Source organism: Somniosus microcephalus, chromosome 12 (genome assembly GCF_052327205.1).
Source record: "Somniosus microcephalus isolate GS21.2 chromosome 12, FLI_Smic_1.0, whole genome shotgun sequence".
Classification (NCBI taxonomy): domain Eukaryota; kingdom Metazoa; phylum Chordata; class Chondrichthyes; order Squaliformes; family Somniosidae; genus Somniosus; species Somniosus microcephalus.
The window spans coordinates 145,983,794-146,003,838 of record NC_140998.1 but is presented as its reverse complement, the minus strand read 5'-3'; the positions used below and the strand labels follow the sequence as shown (position 1 = coordinate 146,003,838).

At 46.1% G+C, this 20,045-nt stretch overlaps 1 protein-coding gene across 1 annotated transcript in view; it reads left to right on the top strand.

The window, feature by feature from the left end:
• Window positions 1-20,045, top strand: part of LOC147109583 (pleckstrin homology domain-containing family G member 3-like) — a 70,334-nt gene that overhangs the window by 41,276 nt on the left and 9,013 nt on the right. The window contains exons 11-13 of the mRNA XM_086002325.1: window positions 4,674-5,110; window positions 10,857-10,973; window positions 17,212-19,036. Of these exons, the coding sequence (XP_085858451.1) occupies window positions 4,674-5,110; window positions 10,857-10,973; window positions 17,212-19,036 (2,379 nt within the window). The remainder of the gene's footprint in view (window positions 1-4,673; window positions 5,111-10,856; window positions 10,974-17,211; window positions 19,037-20,045) is intronic.

The window sequence follows — 20,045 nt, the reverse complement described above, 5'->3', positions numbered from 1 at the left end:
TTGGCAAATAATCGTTTACTCCCATCACTTGGTTCCCACACTTCCCCTCCATCTATTCCATTGCAAGACACTCACTGTCTTCCAGCTGAGAGGGTGGGCAGCAGTCTCTCCTGCCTGTGCCACTCGAATAGGGCACTTGTACCCTCTACCAGTTTAAGAGGGATCGCCCACCTCCCCATTGAGCCGACCTCCTGATGCATGATGTCTAACATTCTCTCTCTCCTTTCTTTCGACATGACGGCCCCCCCTTGAACGCCACAGTTACTCTAAAGGTAAGACCAACATCTCCTTTAATCGAACTAATCCTTCTTGTCTTTTTTTAAAACTGAGTCTGTCGCTGCTGATGGGTAATTTCCACAATAATTGAAACCTTCGTCACTCCTCCTCGTCTTCTCACGTAGGAGTTAGACTCCTAGCCGGTCCATGACTCCTCACCTGCCCTCCAGAATTCAGGCCTAGACAGGGGAGTGCCTTGTGAGCTATTCGTCTGTGGAATGCATTGCGGATAAACTCGACATGCCCGCAGGCCACCCGGCCGTGATCGCGAGCAGGGACCCTCGGCTTGTGTCCCCTCCCAGCCTTCCTAACTTAAACACAGTGCCACGACGGCTCAAGCTGTCATCGGCCCAACTTAGCGCAGAGTGGGGCTCAACTAGAGCTCGCCCGCGCCCTGCATAACCTCACTGAGTCATCAAGGGGCGCCTGGGCCTGAACCGCATCCTGATTGTTCGACTGAGGTGATCGGAAAACTGTGTTATTATATATCTTCTATAAGTCTTTTCCCACCCACCCACCCCATACACTGTTCGTTCGTGAGGGAACCGGGCTCTCTCAGGTTTTAAGCAACAGACAAGAGAATGGGCCGCAGCTTTGAGCTCGAGCCTGGCCCCTTTTGGCCAGGTAACGTGGAACGTCACTGCCTCACAATGCCCCCACCCCCTTGATCATCGGGTTGGCACTTGCCCCGAGGGTTCAACCCATTAAGCTCCGGTCTACGGCAGACGTTTGTGTTGGGTTTTTATTAATTTTATGCCAAGTCCATGCATATTCGATATTGTGGCTGATTAGTTGTATCCGTCCAGTTAGCAAAGTCTAAGCGAAACATCCAGCAGATCTCTGCAGGAAAACTAGTTCACCGGCCAAAGTTTGACCGGGATAATTCAGCTCCTCTACGAATTCCTGTGGGGTCGATTTTCACTCCCCTCGCCACGGGGGCAATGGCCTCTGAATGTGGCCAGCAGCCTTACCGCCCTGTCACCGCCAGCAATGTGGCCAGCTCCATTTTAGGTATGATGAACTGTGCTCACACCAGCCAGTCCCACGGGCGATGGAACCGAAGAGGCCCGGCAAAGGCAAGTGTCAAATTAGTTTTGTGGGCTCTGGAGGAGCAGGAGCAAATAATCTGGGCCTCTGCTGCCCAGGGACCCCTACTTCTCCCCTCCCTCTCTTCCGCCCCCCCCCCCCCCCCCCCACCACACTCTCCCCTCTGCCCTTACCACTTATCGGCCTGGCCCGATTTTCAAGCGAGCTGCCCCAGGAGGCCTGGTTGGCTCCCCGCAGCTTGCCTGACAACTGTAAATGAGGCTGGGGCCTCAAAGTGGCAGAGGCCTCTTTGCCATCAGAACGGGCTGCTGACCAGTGTGCACTACAGCTCGGTCGCCATGTATCTAAACCTGTGAGGGGCTGGTGTTTGACAGCACGTCAAGCTGTTCATGTCTGTTACCTCAGGTTCTGTACGATACAACGTGTGAGCGAGAGATCTATGATTGGCATTACCCTGTCCATTTTCAAACGTGTAGAAGCCTAATCCCCTCAGCCATTCCGGCAGGATTCTGGTTTGCAACAACTTGATAAGTCCAGGACCTGGATGTGCTGGGCCCTAACCTCAGTTGGGAATTCCTGCTTGGTTGATGGGGTGGGACTAGGGGCACGGACACTGGACACGGAGCTAATGCTTCCCCAGCCTATGATGGGCCTGGGGTTGGGTTTGAGGCCTTTATACCCAGTGATGTGAGCACTGACCTCCAGAAGGCTGAGGGTTGGATCTACTCTTTGGTGGAGGGAAGGAAGTCCAGGCCAGATAAGTAGCCTGAACCCCTGAATATTAGATCATTAAATTTCTCAAGAAATGTTATGCATCAGCCTCCTTACACAGGGCCGGGGGCAATGCATGGGGTCTCCGAGGGAGGGCAGTTGTCTCTCGATGAGGGCCAAGCAAAGGTGTCCAGCAGCAGGAGTCAGCACCAGGATGTGACCCCCATGGTGTGCGGCCCACCAGCCCCATGAAAATTAGATGCTTTCTCACTAACCCAACAAACTCCAATGGGGTTAAATCTAGAGGGCTCCAGCTAGCAAAATGTTGGTGTAACTCCTGTCTATTTGCATAGGCAAACCCTCACTCCCTATGAACCAAAACGTGGCCTTATGTGTGGAGTAATCTAGCTGGCTGAAAGACATAGAGTGAACGCTCAAAGTGTATTGGAAATGTGTGGGATCTCCAAATGCGCTCTCTGACTAACTGGCAAATAACACCAACAAACCATATATATCAGGCTAAAAATCATGAACAAATTTATTAAGAAATAAGATTAATGAGAGCAAGATTAAAATGAGCCAAGATTTCAGCTTGCTTATAAAAGCTGGTGTAACTCAGCTTCTTTTTCAAAACAAAAACAGTCAAGAATCTTTAACAGTTCTCTGTACTATAAGCAACCATATCTTCGATTATATGCTTTTATGTGAGGCAGACAACTCCTAGATCCTTTATTAACTTCTGCCTGTACATCAATATAGCCAGAAGAGAATTGGTGAACTAGCAAAAGCAGGTCATGCTGCTCATCCTGTATTTCAGGTAACCTCTGGCAACAGTATTGTCAATGAAGACAGATTTCAAATATACCCTCCCTGCCCCCCAACCCGCAGAAGCCTGTCTCTAGCCATTCAACCACTTCCCCAGCAAAACAGCTGTGAACCTGATATACAAGACCATGTGCTGAGATGGGTATCACAGCTCCAGTCTCTTCAGAGGTCTGGTATAATAGCAAGAGAAATATAAGATGATCACAGGATAACAATGCTTATTATTTGTTTATGTCATCCTTGTGGGCCGTGATTCTTTTTACTTTTTTAAAAATATTCGTTCTTGGGATATGGGCGTCGCTGGCATGGTAATGGTTTGATACAACTGAGCGGCTTGCTAGGCCATTTCAGAGGGCAGTCAACCATATTGGTGTGTGACTGGAGTCACATATAGGCCAGATGGGATAAGGATAGCATTTATTGCTCATATTTAGTTGCCCTTGATATGGTGGTCAATATTATTGAACAAATAAAAAGACTTACATTTATATAATGCCTTTCACAACCTCAGAACATCTCAAAGTGTTTCACAGCCGATTAAGTACTTTTGAAGTGTAGTCACTGTTGAAATGTAGGAAACGTGGTAGCCAATGTGTGCACAGCAAACTCCCACAAATATGATAATGACCAGATAATCTCTTTTAGTGATGTTGGTTGTGGGATAAATATTGGCCAGGACACCAGGACTCTGGAGTGGGACTTGAACCCACAATCTTCTGTCTCAGAAAAGAGTGTTACACACTGAGCCACAGCTGACACACAGGATGAGAGAACCTCCAATTGCCCATTTTTGGCTCTCAGTCTTAGACATTTCCTCAAATGGAATTAAAGACCTCCAAGAAAAACAGGAACCCAAAGTCAAATTGTTTACACAGATGCGCATTTTTGATATTGAGTCCAGGTAATATTCTATCTAGATTGGCTGCTTCCGAGTACCAACCAATTTAAGGTAACCAATTTAATATTCTGGCCCAACTACCTAAAATATTGCGTAGGAATGCTTATGATACTAAACTAGTAAGACGGGGGGAGAGATCTACAAGAAATGAAACCAGACTAAATATAAACAAAACAGGAAAGGAGAGCATAGGAAAAAGTAAAGTAAGGGAGGACATTGATGGCCAGGGAATAAATAGATTTATAGCAAACCAAGCGCTAGGGTTTATTTCTAGAGGGATAGAATTAAAAAGTAGTGAAGTTATGCTAAACCTGTTTCGAACCCTGGTTAGACCACACTTAGAGTACTGCGTACAGTTCTGGCCACCATATTATAAAAAGGATGTGGAGGCACTGGAGAGGGTGCAGAGAAGATTTACAAGGATGATACCAGAAATGCGAGGGTATACCTATCAGGAAAGGATGAACAGGCTGGTTCTCCTTTCTCTTGAAAAGAGAAGGCTGAGGGGTGACCTATTAGAGGTCTATAAAATCATGAAAGGCTTTGATAGAGTTGATACAGAGAGAATGTTTCCACTTGTGGGGAAGAGCAAAACTAGAGGCCATCAATATAAGATAGTCACCAAGAAATCAAATAGGGAATTCAGGAGAAACTTCTTTACCCAGAGAGTGGCGAGAATGTGGAACTTGCTACCACAGGGAACAGTTGAAGCGAATAGTATAGGTGCATTTAAGGGGCGATTAGATAAGCATATTGAAGGAGAAGGGAATAGAGGGTTGTGCTGATGGGTTAGATGAGGAAAGACGGGAGGAGGCTTGAGTGGAGCATAAACACCGAATGGCCTGTTTCTGTGCTATATATCCTATGTTAATAGGACTGAGCTATCACAAGCACACGAGGGAAAAATCTGTCTAAACTTTGCCAGTGATCATCTACAATAAATGGTCATTGTTGGAAAGAGTGTCTATAAGATATAGACTGCCTTGGCGCGCATTTGCGCCAATGACTAAATCATTTGACCCCTTCAAACAGCACGCAGGCAGCGATGGAGCGCTTCTGGGCAATAAGGACTCCCTGAATTCTATGACTGGTGTCAGTACGAGCGAACCTGAGGGCGAGAGGCATGAAAGCGAGGATGACCTGGCCCATAGCAAAGACTCCTTGGACCTCCTGAATGCAAGGGACTCTGAGGAAACGGCGAGAGGTACTGACCTTGTCCAAGGAGACGTGGAGCCAGAAGAGGAATTAATGATAGAGGGCGACCAGGTAGCCGACTTTGCCAGTTCACTGCTGGCTGCCATCTCCTGTTGGCACTATAGAGCCAGGGCTTTGCTTTCTGCTAAGTTCTCCATGGTGAGCGCCTCTATTTCTGTCTCTCTCTCTCTGTTCGCCTTCGCATGGGAAGAGGCTTGGCCGCCTGCTCCGCTGGTTTGAACCAGCTCGAAGTGGCTGCACCGCTAACTTTTTAACACCTGCCATTTGTGTTTGCTGCTGCTATCCCAGCATGCTCTGGGGCTCTGATTGCTTTGACGAGGAATGCATGGGATCATTCAGCAGAGTTGCATGCTTAGATACCTTGATCAATACTCAACGCTAACGTCGTCAAGACGCCATTAACCCATGAACTGCTGAGAGAAGCTGATTCAATTGACTTGATTATGAATATATGTTGTCATTAGCACCTGAAACCAGGTCTGGTCACATTATATTGCCTCTTTGCGTTTGCTGGTTTATTTTGAGAATGGAACTCAATCCAGGTCAATCACAATCAACAGGAAAGGCATCTGGGTATCAATTCAGTGTTTGGTAGGGGGCTGAATGAAACAGAAAACAATTCTTTTACTCCTGGTTCAAAGTCAGCCCAGACTCAGATAGTTGGCTCTTCCCTCTGCTGGCTGTGGGGGTTCTATGTCAAGTGAGCTTGGGCAGTTTCAACCCAGTTGTCAGTAGGCTTAACTCTGTGGCACAAGTTTGACTGTAATTTGTCACATGTTGGCACTGATGTGCCATTTTAACTCCGAGAGACCACAAGGGTGGCTACGTTGGAGAATCAAAATGTCACCCTGCGTAGTAAATAAGCTCTTCTAACCCATGCTGTACCTGCCCTGGGAGTGTTTGATGGGACAGTGTAGAGGGAGATTTACCCTATATCTAACCCGTGCTGTACCTGCCCTGGGAGTGTTTGATGGGATAGTGTAGAGGGAGCTTTACTCTGTATCTAACTCGTGCTGTACCTGCCCTGGGAGTGTGTGATGGGATAGTGTAGAGGGAGCTTTACTCTGTATCTAACCCATGCTGTACCTGCCCTGGGAGTGTGTGATGGGATAGTGTAGAGGGAGCTTTACTCTGTATCTAACCCATGCTGTACCTGCCCTGGGAGTGTGTGATGGGATAGTGTAGAGGGAGCTTTACTCTGTATCTAACTCGTGCTGTACCTGCCCTGGGAGTGTGTGATGGGACAGTGTAGAGGGAGCTTTACTCTGTATCTAACTCGTGCTGTACCTGCCCTGGGAGTGCTTGGTGCAGCAGTGTAAAATTAACTTTACTCTGCATCTAACTTGGGATGTACCTGACCTGAGAGTGCTTGATGCTTACACTGGGTACCCAAAGTGGCAAAACCTTCCAGTTCAGCAGTAGTATTCCTTACATTAGTAAGTACAGAACTTCACCATCAATTGTTGTGCTGATCGGCCTATGAGACTTTCTGGACAAGACTGGGAGAAGTTGGTTGATGGAAAAAAAGTTCTGGATTTCAAGTTCTGACTTTTTGGATTGGGATTCCACTAGAGTTGCACGATGGATTGATACAGATGTTGAATAATAAATCTAGTAGTTTTTTTGTGCCTATCTGGGTGAGGAATGGAACACTTTTTGATCCTGGGCACATGTTGGCATCAAGCACTCCAGGTCAGGTGTAGCCCAGTTAGGTGAAGAGTAAAGCTCACCCCGTGCCCCAACAAAGAGCTTACCCCTCCACAACCCCAAGCCTCAGATGTGTCCTCCCCACCTCACCGGGGTCACTTATTCCCATTTTGGACACCAGCTTGTGGCATGAGATTCCCAATTTGGTGTCAAATTGGAGGTGGTGTTGTGCTATGGCCCACACCAAGTAGGATGGAGACTGTCCAAACTCATTTGGTGTAGGACAGAGTCTTTTATTTCATCAATGTGGGCTGGATATAAAGCCAGGTTCCAGAGGTGAAAAGCCAGTATCTAACCGACTGCACCACCTGGACCCCGAGTAATAAAACCTATTTACAAATACATAGAAGTCACAACACAGAAACAGGCCATTCGTCCCAACCAGTCCGTGTCGGCGTTTACCCTCCATGCAACCAAATAGTCCTAATCACGTTTACCCGCCCTGTTCCCATATCCTTTTATCCACCAATCCAATCAAATCTTGAACATTGACAGAGTTTCCGCCTCAATCACTAACCCTGGAAGTGAATTCCACAGCCTCACAACTCTGCGTGAATAAGTTTCTCTCGCCCTTCTCTTGCATTTAATCTTGTATCTATGGTTTCTCATTCTAGATCCATTAACTAATACAAACAGTTTGCTTCTATCTACCCATCCTGTTCCATCTTTTTATAATTTTAATTCTTCTATCATATCTCCCTGTAATCCGCATTGTTCTAATGAAAAAAGCCCCAATTTTTCAAGTCTTCCTTCATATTTGTATTTCCCCATACCAGGCAGCATCCCAGTCAATCTGCGTTGTGTCCTCTCTAAAGGCTCAATATCCTTCCGAGAGTGTGGAGCCCAATACTGCACACAGTGCTCTAACTGAGATCTTATTAGGTTTTATATTGGCTCATCTTGGCTTTTATATTCTATACTTCTTGTGATTAAACCTAGAATTTCATTAGCTATTTTACAGCCTTATCAACCTGAGGCACTGCCTTTAATGTCCTGTCAACCTGTACCCTCAAATCCGTCTCCTCTGCCACAGCGGAAGCAGCATGCTATAGACAGGGCTAAGCGATCCCACAATCAACGGATCAGATCAAAGCTCTGCAGTCCTGCCACATCGTCATGAATGGTGGTGGACCATTAAATAACTAACAGAAGGAGGAGGCTCCAAGAATATCCCCATCCTCAATGATGGTGGAGCCCAGACAAGGCTGAAGCGTTTGCAACCAACTTCAGCCAGAAGTGCCGAGTGGATGATCCGTATCGGCCTACTCCCAAGGTCCCCACCATCACGGAAGCCTGTCTTCAGCCAATTCGATTCACTCCACGTGATATCAAAAAACAGCTGAGCGCACTAGATACAGCAAAGGCTATGGGCCCCGACAACATCCCGGCTATCGTGCTAGACTTGTGCTCCAGAACTAGCCGCGCCTCTAGCCAAGCGGTTCCAGTACAGCTACAACACTGGCATCTACCCGACAATGTGGAAAACTGCCCAGGTATGTCCCGTCCACAAAAAGCAGGACAAATCCAACCCGGCCAATTACCGCCCCATCAGTCTACTCTCAATCATCAGCAAAGTGATGGAAAGTGTCATCGACAGTGCTATCAAGCAGCACTTACTCACCAATAACCTGCTCACTGATGACCAGTTTGGGTTCCACCAAGACCACTCAGCTCCTGACCTCATTACAGCCTTGGTCCAAAAATGGACAAAGGAGCTGAATTCCAGAGGTGAGGTGAGAGTGACTGCCCTTGACATCAAGGCAGCATTTGACCAAGTCTGGCATCAAGGACCCCTAGTAAAACTGAAGTAAGTGGGAATCTGTGGGAAAACGCTCCACTGGCTGGAGTCATACCTAGCACAAAGGAAGATGGTTGTGGTGGTTGAAGGTCATCACAGCCCCAGGACATCGCTGCAAGAGTTCCTCAGGGCAGTGTCCGAGGCCCAACCATCTTCAGCTGCTTCCCTCCAACATAAGGTCAGAAATGGGGATGTTCGCTGATGACTGCACAGTGTTCAGCGCCATTCACAACTCCTCAGATAATGAAGTAGTCCATGCCCGCATGCAACAAGACCTGGACAATGTTCAGGCTTCGGATGATAAGGGGCAGTTAACATTCATGCCACACAAGTGCCAGGCAATGATTATCTCCAACAAGCGAGACTCTAACCACCTCCCCATGACTTTCAATGGCATTACCATCGCCGAATCCCCCACTATCAACATCCTGGGGGTCACCATTGACCAGAAACTTAACTAGACCAGCTACATAAATACTGTGGCAACAAGAGTAGGTCAGAGGCTAGGTATTCTGCAGCGAGTGTCTCACCTCCTGACTCCCCAAAGCCTTTCCACCATCTTCAAGGCACAAGTTAGGAGCGCGGTGGAATACTCTCCACTTGCCTGGATGAGTGCAGCTCCAACAACACTCGAAGCTCGACACCATCCAGGACAAAGCAGCCTGCTTGATTGGCACCCCATCCACCATTTAAACATTCACTCCCTCCACCACTGGCGTACTGTGGCTGCAGTGTGTACCATCTACAAGATGCACTGCAGCAACTCGCCAAGGCTTCTTCGGCAGCACCTCCCAAACCCGCGACCTCTTCCACCAAGAAGGACAAGGGCAGCAGGCGCATGGGAAGACCACCACCTCCAAGTTCCGCTCCAAGTCACACACCATCCTGACTTAGAAGTATATCGCCGGTCCTTCATCGTCGCTGGGTCAAAATCCTGGAATTCCCTCCCTAACATCACTGGGAGTACCTTCACCACACGGACTGCAGCGGTTCAAGAAGGTGGCTCACCACCACCTTCTCAAGGGCAACTAGGGATGGGCAATAAATGCTGGCCTTGCCAGCGACGCCTAGATCCCATAAGCGAATAAAATAAAACACCGAACCTACTCCTCTCCAGAGTATAATTACTGCTGCTATTGTTTTTACCAAATGCATCACCTCACATTTATTACCGTTGAATTCCATCTGCAACTTTTAAGCACATTCCCCCATCTTAAAAAAATATCCCATTGCAGCCTCCTTTGGTCTTCTAAAGAATTAGCAAAACCTTCTATTTTGGTATCATCTGTAAATTGCAACTCTGTTCCATCTAGGCATCTATCCAATCATTGCTCTACACGGTGAATAGAACCCTGTGGGACACCACTGCACACTTCCAACCACTCTGGAAAAGCTACCTTATCTCCTACTTTCTTTTTACTCCCTTCTAATCAATTTTTAATCCAATTTTCTATCCTTCCCCTCATTCCATAACCCTTAAGCTACTCTAATAATCTCCCATTTGGAATGTACTTATTCTGTGCCTTTGCAATCTCTTTTTAAAGGCATCCCATTGTTGCGCTACAGTTCTATGTGACAACTTCTTCTTCCACCTCACTTCAGCTTTCCTCGCCTCTCGTGGTGTTCTAGTTTTTGTACTGACCTATTCCCTTTCTATTTAGATCTTAAACCTTGTCATACTGGTTTAGTTAGTTAGGTCTCTTTAGTTGGTTTTACTTTAAAGTTTATATTACTTAGATATAATATCGGCTAGTTTATTTAGCACCTCCTTCCCTTTTCCCTAAATTCCCGCTCACAACACAGTCCTGGTTTTCGATGTCCTTAATTTGTTACCAGCTCACTCCGTAATGGGCTCTTTAAGTTACAGACATATGAAATTGACGGTCAGGAAAAGACTCCAGGGCCAATAAGGGGAAAAAATACACTGTGAAGTTCCTCTCCGAAACCCCTCAGGCGAATGAAACCAGTCCAGGAGACTCCATGGACCAAGTGTTCTCTATAAAGACCTTCGATAAGATGCGATCTCTACCCCAGTCAACTTACTTGTAATGTTGCTGTAATCTTGTTCAGTTGGTATTTGCATGTTTGAAGGTGCTAACCCAGTGCTGTTAATCTCTAACCTGCTTTTAACAAGACTGTCTAATTATTGTGTTTAGCTCATTAGCATCAATGGGGGACACAACCAGCATTATAGGAAGGGGCCCAGAGCTAAGACTCTTTTCAGAGAGGATGCTGAACCAGTGTTTTGGATTCTGAGGTGGGCTTGGGGTGGGTGGAAAGAAGTGAAGGGCATTTGCAGCTTTGGAGTCTTTCTGCCTTGGGACATTACCCACAAATCAAAGGCTCTTGCTCATCTCTCTATATGGTGTCTTCCACCAGACTGAGGATCCTGTAGAGCTGCAGGAAGCCAAAGGACTCAAGCAGCAAAACAGCCAGCCGGCTGAAAATGCAGAGAAGTACCGGGGCTGGGAGATCGACACCAATGTCTCCGAAGAGGTACGTACATTAAAGTGGAGCGCAAACCCCGCTCCTTTAAAAAGAAAGAACCAGCATTATAGAGGGCCTTTCATAACCTCCGCACGCTGACCTCATCTGGGTGGTGGGGGGAGGGGGGGTTTGCTACATTTGGGTGGAGGGGGTGGTGGGTTTGCTACATTTGGTCCTGGAGGTCGGAGGCTAGGGGTGGGGAAAGAAAGTTAGCCACGGTTGCTTTCTTCTGACCTGTGCTGGAGTGTCTTTGGAGGCCAGGTGAGGCTACTCCCAGGATCGAATAGCTGGACAGTACTGAAGTGGCTGGGACTTCTAAGTGACCAGCTGGGCAAGCTACTGGAAGGTTCCTGATGCCCTTGGGCACCGTGCATGAGTCAATATCCTCAGGAGAGGAGGAGAGATAACCATTTTCTAAAAGAAAATGAGAGACTTGCTTTTATATCCTACCTTTCATGACCTCAGGACTTTACAGCCAATAAAGTACTTTTGAAGTGTAGTCACTGCTGTAATGTAGGAAACACGACAGCCAATTTCTGCACAGCAAAATCATAGCAATATGATAATGACCAGATAATTTGTTTTAGTGATGTTGGTTGAGGGATAAATATTGGCCAGGCACCCCTTCTTCAAATGGTGTCATGGGATCTTTTACAATCATCTGAGAGGGCAAATGGTTTAATGTCTCATCCAAAAGACGGCACCTCCGACAGTGCAGCACTCCGCTCAAGTCTCTGGAGTGGGACTTGAACCCACGCCCTTCTGACTCAGAGGCGAGAGTGCTACCAAGTGCAATGATTAGCTCCTACCTGCTGCGGATCCTAAACAGCCATTCTTTATTTGAGCCTAGAGAGTGAGTGCCAGAAGGGGACATCACAGCCAACCTCAACCCTGTCCTTTGCTTGATCTTCACTTATCTACTTAACAGCAGGGTCGCTGGATACTGATCAGGAACACTGGCTAATTCAACAATTCCATGTGTTAAATAGATAAGACTTACCTGGAATTAGCAACCACCTGCTGACATTACCATATAGGAACATGAGTAGGCCATTCAGCCCCTAGAGCCTGTTGCACCATTCAATAAGATTATGGTTGATCTGCATTTTAACTCCATCTACACATCTTGGTTCCATAACCCTTGCCTAACAAAAATTTATCACACTCAGTTTTGACCCCCAACCTCAACAGCTTTTTGGGGGAGAGTGTTCCAGATTTCCACCAACCTTTGTGTGAAGAAGTGCTTCCTGACATCGCCCCTGAATGTTCTAGCTCTAATTTTAAGATTCTGTCCCCTTGTTCTGGACTCCCCCCACCAGAGGAAATAGTTTATCTCCATCTACCCTATCAAATCCTTTAATCATCTTAAACACCTCAATTAGTTCACTCCTTAATCTTCTATACTCAAGGCAGTACAAGCCTAGTCTATGCAATCTTTCCTCATAATTTAACTCTTTTTAGCCCCGCTATCATTCTGGTGAATTTGTGCTGTACCCCCTCCAAGGCCAATATATCCTCCTGAGGGGTGGTGTCCAGAACTGTCCAGCTGTTCAGATGGGGTCTAGCCAGAGCTTTATATAACTGTAACATAACTTCTACCCCTTTATATTCCAGCCCTTTTGAGATAAAGGCCAACATTCCATTAGCCTTTTCAATTATTTTTTGTACCAGTTCACGAGTTTTTAATGGCCCTGAAATTAGGATCGGGAGCTTGCCGCGCGTGCAAGCCCCAGATGTTCACTTACCCGGCGCGCTGACATTTTAATTCTGGCCCGCATTGCATTTCCACTCAGTGGACCGCTTGAGGTCCTGCCGCGCTGTGTGTGCGTGACTCAGCGACATACTTAGTGCGATGAGCCGGCTGGGATCACGTGAGCACAGGGCAACCAATGGGAGGTTGCAAAAGTTCATTCATGAGTTTGACAGTAAGAGCTGTCAAACTCATGAAAACTCCTGGCCCCAAAACACTACTTAAACCTGAAAGAAAATTTAAAAAAACATTGCACTACTTAAATGAACCATAAAGAACTCTGGAAAAACTATTTTAAACAATCATTTTAAAATTTGAAAAAAAAATTATATAAAAAATCAGGGCTAAAACTAAACTTACCTTACTGTAAATTCTTTAAAAATAACAAACCTGTGGAAAAAAAAATTCTCAATTGCATTAATAGACCACTTACCTGAAAAACTAAGTACTTACGTGTGGTTTTTCAATGCGTAAATACCGGAGGCCTTTACACACGCGCAACTCTCTAAAAATAGAGGAAATCCAAGTCGCACGCGCTGCCCGATACCGCGCACGCATTCAGCCTCTTAACCCCTTGGGTCAGAGGACAGGAAATGCCGGTTTTCAGCGCATGCGCTGTGCATGCGGAAAACCGGCAATTCCTCCGGGCACACGCGTGAGTACCCCGTCCTTACTCACACGTTGGGCCCGGAATTACTGGGCCATCGATTTCTGTACTTGTACCCCTAAATCTTTTTGCTCCTCCACAGTTCCTAGCTTCTCACCATTTAAAAAAAACACTGATCTATCTTTCTTGATTCCAAAGTGGATAACCTCACATTTCATAGAATCATAGAATGGTTACAGCACAGAAGAAGGCCATTCAGCCCGTCGAGCCCGTGCCGACTCTCAGCTAGTCCCACTCCCCTGCCCTTTCCCCGTAGCCCTGCAATTTTTCTTCCTTCAGATACATATCCAACTCCCTTTTGAAAAATAAGATTGAGTCTGCCTCCACCACACTGTCAGGCAGTGCATCCCAGATCATAACCACTCACTGCGTAAAAAAGTTTTTTCTTACGTTGCCTTTGGTTCTTTTTCCAATCGCCTTAAATCTGTGTCCTCTGGTTCTCGACCCTTCTGCCAATGGGAACAGTTTCTCTCTATCTACTGTGTCCAGACCCCTCTCAAATCTCCTCTCAATCTTCTCTGCTCCAAGGAGAACAACCCCAGCTTCTCCAGTCTATCAACGTAACTGAAGTCCCTCATTCCTGGAATCATTCTCGTAAATCTTTTCTGCACCTTCTCTAAGGCCTTCACATCCTTCCTAAAGTGTGGTGCCCAGAATTGGATGCAGTACTCCAATTGGGGCCGAACCAGTGTTTTATACAGGTTCATCATAATTTCTACACTTATGTACGCTGTAGCTCTATTAATGAAGCCCAGGATCCCGTAAGCCTTTTTAACTCTTTTCTCAACCTGCCCTGCCACATTCAAAGATTGGTGCACACATACCCCTTGACATGAATCAGTCATTCATGAAAGAAAGACTTATGAAATAATACTGAGCGGCCTACAGATGGCGCTGTCCAGGGAGAGTATAAATACTCGGGCACGAGCCCAGCTTGTGCAGGACATTCTTAACAGGAACTAGTGAAGGACACAACTAGACCTCCATGTTGTAAAACAGTTGATTAAAGCTTTGTTTAACGCTTAGACCAAGTGCCTAGTAGTTTTCTTGCGTCACCCCTAGGTCTCCCTGTTCATGCACCCCCTTTAGGATTGTACCATTTAGTTTATATGCCCTCTCCTCATTCTTTCTACCAAAATGTATCACTTCCCACTTTTCTGCGTTAAATTTCATCTGCCACATGTTCGCCCATTTCACCAGCCTGTCTATGTCTTCCTGAAGTCTATCACTTTCAACAACAACAACTTGTATTTATATAGCACCTTTAACGTAGTAAAACATCCCAAGACGCTGCACAGGAGTATTTTAAGACAACAAATTTGACACCGAGCCACATAAGGATAAATTAGGGCAGGTGACCAAAAGCTTGGTCAAAGAGGTAGGTTTTAAGGAGCATCTTAAAGGAGGAAAGAGAGGTGGAGAGGTTTAGGGAGGGAATTCCAGAACTTAGGGCCTAGGCAACTCTCCTCATTGTTCACTATACTTCCAAGTTTTGTGTCGTCTGTTTCTAAAAGCTTCCCCAGGTTAAACTGACTAGCCTGTAGTTGCTGGGTTTACCTTTACACCCTTTTTGAACAATGGTGTACCATTTGCAATTCTCCAGTGCTCTGGCACCACCCCCGTATCTATGGAGGATTGGAATATTATGGCCAGTACCTCCGCGATTCCCGCCCTCAATTCCCTCAGCATCCTAGGATGCATCCCACCCGCTCCTGGTGATTTATCTACTTTAAGTACAGCCAGCCTTTCTAATACCTCTTTTATCAATTTTTATCCTATTAAGTGTCTCCGCTACCTCCTCCTTCACTGTCTATGGCAGCATCCTCTTTCTTGTGAAGACAGATGCAAAGCACTCATTTAGTACTTCAGCCATACCCTCTGCCTCCATGAGTAGGTCTCCTTTTTGGTGCCTAATCGGCCCCTCCCCTCCTCTTACTACCCTTTTGCTATTTATATGCCTATAGACTTTTGGATTACCTTTTATGTTGGCTGCCATTCGATTCTCATACCCTCTCTTTGCCCCTCTTATTTTCCTTTTCACTTCTCCTCTGACCTTTTATATATAGCCTAATTCTCAGATGTATTTGCAACTTGACATCTGTCATACGCGCTCTTTTTCTGCTTCATCATATTTTCTATCTGTTTTGTCATCCAGGGAGCCCTGACTTTAGTTGCCCTGCCTTTCTCCCTAGTGAGAATGTACCTCAACTGTACCTGAACTATTTCCTCTTTAAAGGCAGCCCATTGTTCCATTACAGTTTAGCCTGCCAATCTTTGCTTTGAGTTTACCCGGGCCAGATCCATTCTCATCCCACTGAAATCGGCTTTCCCCCAGTTAAACATTTTTATTCTAGATTGCTCCCTGTCCTTTTCCATAGCTAATCTAAATCTTAAGATACTATGATCACTGTTCCCTAAATGTTCACCTCCTGACAATTGTTCCACTTGACCCACCTCATTCCCCAGAACCAGATCCAGTAATGCTTCCTCCCTCGTCGGGCTGGAAACATACTGATCAAGAAAGTTCTCCTGAACACACTTCAGAAATTCTTCCCCCTCTCTGCCCTTTACACTATTATGATCCCAGTCTATATTAGGATAGTTGAAATCCCTCATTATTACTACTCTATAGTTCTTGCACCTCTCTGTAATTTCTCTGCAAATTTGCTCCTCCATATCTTTCCCATTCCCATTATTTGGTGGTCTATAATGGCACCTCTATTATTTCTTAACACTAGCCATATAGATTCTGTCCTTGACCCCTCCAGGACATCCTATCTCTCCAGCACTGTAACATTCTCCTTAACCAATACTAACACACCACCTCCTATCTTTCCTTCCCTATCTTTCCTGAACACTTTATAACCAGGAATATTTAATACCCAATCCTGCCCTTTTTTGAGCCAGGTTCAGTTATTGCCACAACATCATATTCCCATGTGGCTATTTATGCCTGCAGCTCACTTACCTTGTTTACAATGCTTCGTGCATTCACATACATACACTGTAAACCTATCTTAGACCATCCTGTGTAGTTTGACCCTACCTAATACCTTACTATTTCTTACTTTAGTGCTCTTTGCCTCTCCCAATCCTTTGAGCACTTTATTTCCCCTTTCTAATGTTTCCCCACATTGAACTCCGTCTGCCACATTTTTGCCCACTCCCTTAAACTATCAGTGTCCCTTTGCAACTTTCTGCTTCCCATCCACAATATTCACTGCGCTGCCTAACTTAGCGTCATCAGCAAACTGATTAGCAGTATCCAAGTTCCAGGACCAGCCACTGTTCATACTGAGAATGAACAGGGTTAAGAATGGAATGTCCAGACTCTTGCATTGTATTGGTGGCTGCACCTTTCATCCACATTCAGTAAGGAGTTGTGTGCCAGCATTCCATTGGCCTTTTTGATTTATTTTCTGTACCTGTAACACATTAAATAAGAGAGCTTTTGCACCCATGTATGATATGGAGCTCTATACCAAGTGACTACCACAATGTAGTATACATGCCCCCAGAGGCCCAGCATTATGCTCTTTCACCCCTAACCTCCACAGACTCCTGAAAGCAAATGTGAACGGTCTCATCCAGTGCACAAAAGGGAGTGTGGGTGTAGGAGGATCAGCGCTACAGAGTTGTAGCCCCATCTCCAAGCCACGCTCCCTTTGAGTACTGCACTGCAAACAAGGGGTGGCTGAATTTACCTACCGATATGAGTCAGTATCCTGGAAGGAGGAAAAGAAACCGAAGGAGGGGGAAAAGGTGTCCCCCGTTACTTATATATACTTTTGTTGCCCTCCTCACCTTCTACATATCCTTTTAATCCTCAGGTGGCTCCTGATGTGGAACAGATATCCGTTCAACAAATGGTCACTGAAGCCTGCCAGTCTGCCCTTGAGGAGATCCAGTCCGATGCCGAGACGGCACACAGCCCAAAGGAACCCAAGGAGGCAGGTGAAGCCCCAGAGGGCATTGATGTTGAAATGAGTGGTTCCGGGCGGGGGGCCGTAGAATCCATCCTGAAGTGCTCGTTCAACGAGTCAGGCGAGGAACCAAAACACTTCAGCAGTGAAGAGTCATCAGATGAGGAAGAGCAAGAACGAGATTCCCGGAGCATTCTTCCGCCGTCGGTGCTGGGGCAGGCCAGCCTCATTGCAGAACGCTTCATGAACAGTCGTTCGAGGCGCAATAGTTTGGTGGCAGATGACGGCAGGTCCTACGGCTGCCCAACACCAAAGGTAACGAGCAGACAAAGTAGCCTTGAAAGCAGCGACAAATTGTTGCAGAACAGTGAGTTTGACATGAATGACGACTGCCAAGTGAGTGATATTTTTCAAGCCAGTAATAGCCAGGAGAACCTCTTTGATGAGCCTAACCTCAACAGCCCGGAGGACATGGCATCAGAGACTGATCGGAATATCCCTCGGAGAAGGGACTCCACGCTATCCAGGCAGGACCGGCTGCTCATTGAGAAGATTAAGAGTTACTACGATAATGCAGAGCATGAAGATGCCAACTTCAGCATCAGGAGGCGAGAAAGCCTGACCTATATCCCAGCAGGTTTGGTCAGGAACTCTATATCCAAGTTAAATAGTCAAAACAAGGAAGAGGATTTGCGGGAGGCCACATTGAGGAGACGATTGGCTGCTTCCAATATTGCTGTTGCTCATAGTAATGGGCCACCATCTCTGGCTTTGCTTGACCTTTCAAATCTGGTTACCCAAAGAGGTTCTCGCTCCTCTGCTCCAGAATCAGGCCAGATTTCAGAACCTCAACAGCCAGGGTCTAATAATCCTGTGGAAGAAAGTCCATCTTTGGACTTTTCAAGGGACGCCAGCCCCGATCCCCAGGACCCTATTAAAGAGAATGAATTCCGATCGTCTGTGGACATGATTAAGGTCTGGCAAGAGATGGAAAACATATCTGACACTGCAGCACAGTCTCCAAAAAGGACGGAACAGAAACACGAGATAACACTAGGGTCTGAGGTCTTTGAACATAACTCTGAGATGCTGAAGAAAAGGGAAGTTGAGGACCCTGAACGATGCCAAATAAAACATCTCAGCAATGGCAGAATCATTTTTGGCCTAGATTTCAATGAACCATTGGTTATCCTGGAAGACAGTGATCTAAGTGCCATAATGGAGGAGTCACCCATTTCTTCTCCAGCGAGGTCCACTCGTGAAAGTGGGCTGCAAGTAAGACCAAGCAGTATATCGGAAAGCGACAGCTGCAGCCATGTTGAAGAATCATTGATTGTCCACAAATCTGCTCCGTTGTCTCAAAGACCATTGTGCATCCAACCGCCCAAGTGCTCAGAACCAGAGAACAAAACCGCGCCACCACCACATGCCGGTTCCCACCTAACCCGGAAGAGGCACGACCATCCAGCTCCGAGTACGAGACCACAAGTCGCCCAGGCGGGATCGAGGGCCCAAAGTGAAGAGTTGCTGAGAGAGGTGACGGAGAAGATGAAGACCAAGGTCTACCAACTGGCCAGGATATACAGTCAGCGAATTAAGAACAGCAAGCCAGTGGTTAGAAAGAGAGGGCAGCAATTAGAAGAGGAGCTGATGAATGATGAAGAGGAAAGAGGAAGTGAAATGGCCAAATTGGCAACACTTCAGGAAGACAAAAAGGAAATAGTTGATGTTGGTGGGTGCACATTTATTTTTTTACATGCTTGCTGTTAGTGGACACTTCCACTTGTTGATTTTGCTAACAGCATTTATATAGTGCCTTTAATGTAGTAAAAGGTTCCAAGGAGCGTCACAGGAAGCTTTCAGACAGAATTTGACACCGAGCCACATAAGGAGATATTAGGATAGATAAACAAAAGCTTGGTCAAAGAGGTAGATTTTAAGGAGAAAAGAGAGGTAAAGAAGTGGAATAACAACAGAAAATGCTGGAAACACTCAGCAGGCCAGGCAGCATCTGTGGAGAGAGAAACAGAGTTAATGTTTCAGGTCTGGGACCCTTCATCAGAACTGGAAAAAGTTAGAGATGTAACAGGTTTTAAGCAGATGCAGATGCGCAAATAGAGGTAAACGAATACGATTTGGTTGGGATTACGGAAACGTGGCTCAAGGATGGCCAAGACTGGGAACTCAACATCCAGAGGTATTCAATATTCAGGAAAGATAGGCAAAAAGGAAAGGGAGGTGGGGTAGCATTACTGGTTAAAGAAGGGATTAACACAATTGTAATGAAGGATATTAGCTCTGATGAGGTGGAATCTGTATGGGTAGAATTGAGAAATACTAAGGGGAAAAAAACGTTAGTGGGAGTGGTATATAGACCTCCAAACAGTAAGGCGGAGGTTGGGGATGGCATTAAAAGGGAAATTAAAGAAGCATGCAATAAGGGCACAGCAGTCATCATGGGTGACTTTAAGCTACATATAGATTGGGCCAACCAAATTAGGAACGATACTGCGGAGGAGGAATTCCTGGAGTGTTTACGGGATGGTTTCCTGGACCAATATGTCGAGGAACCAACCAGAGATCAGGCCATCTTAGACTGGGTATTATGTAACGAGAAAGGATAAATTAGCAATCTTGTTGTATGAAGCCCCTTGGGTCGGAGCGATCATAATATGATCGAATTCTTCATTAAGATGGAGAATGAAGTAGTTGACTCAGAGACTAGGGTCCTCAATTTAAAT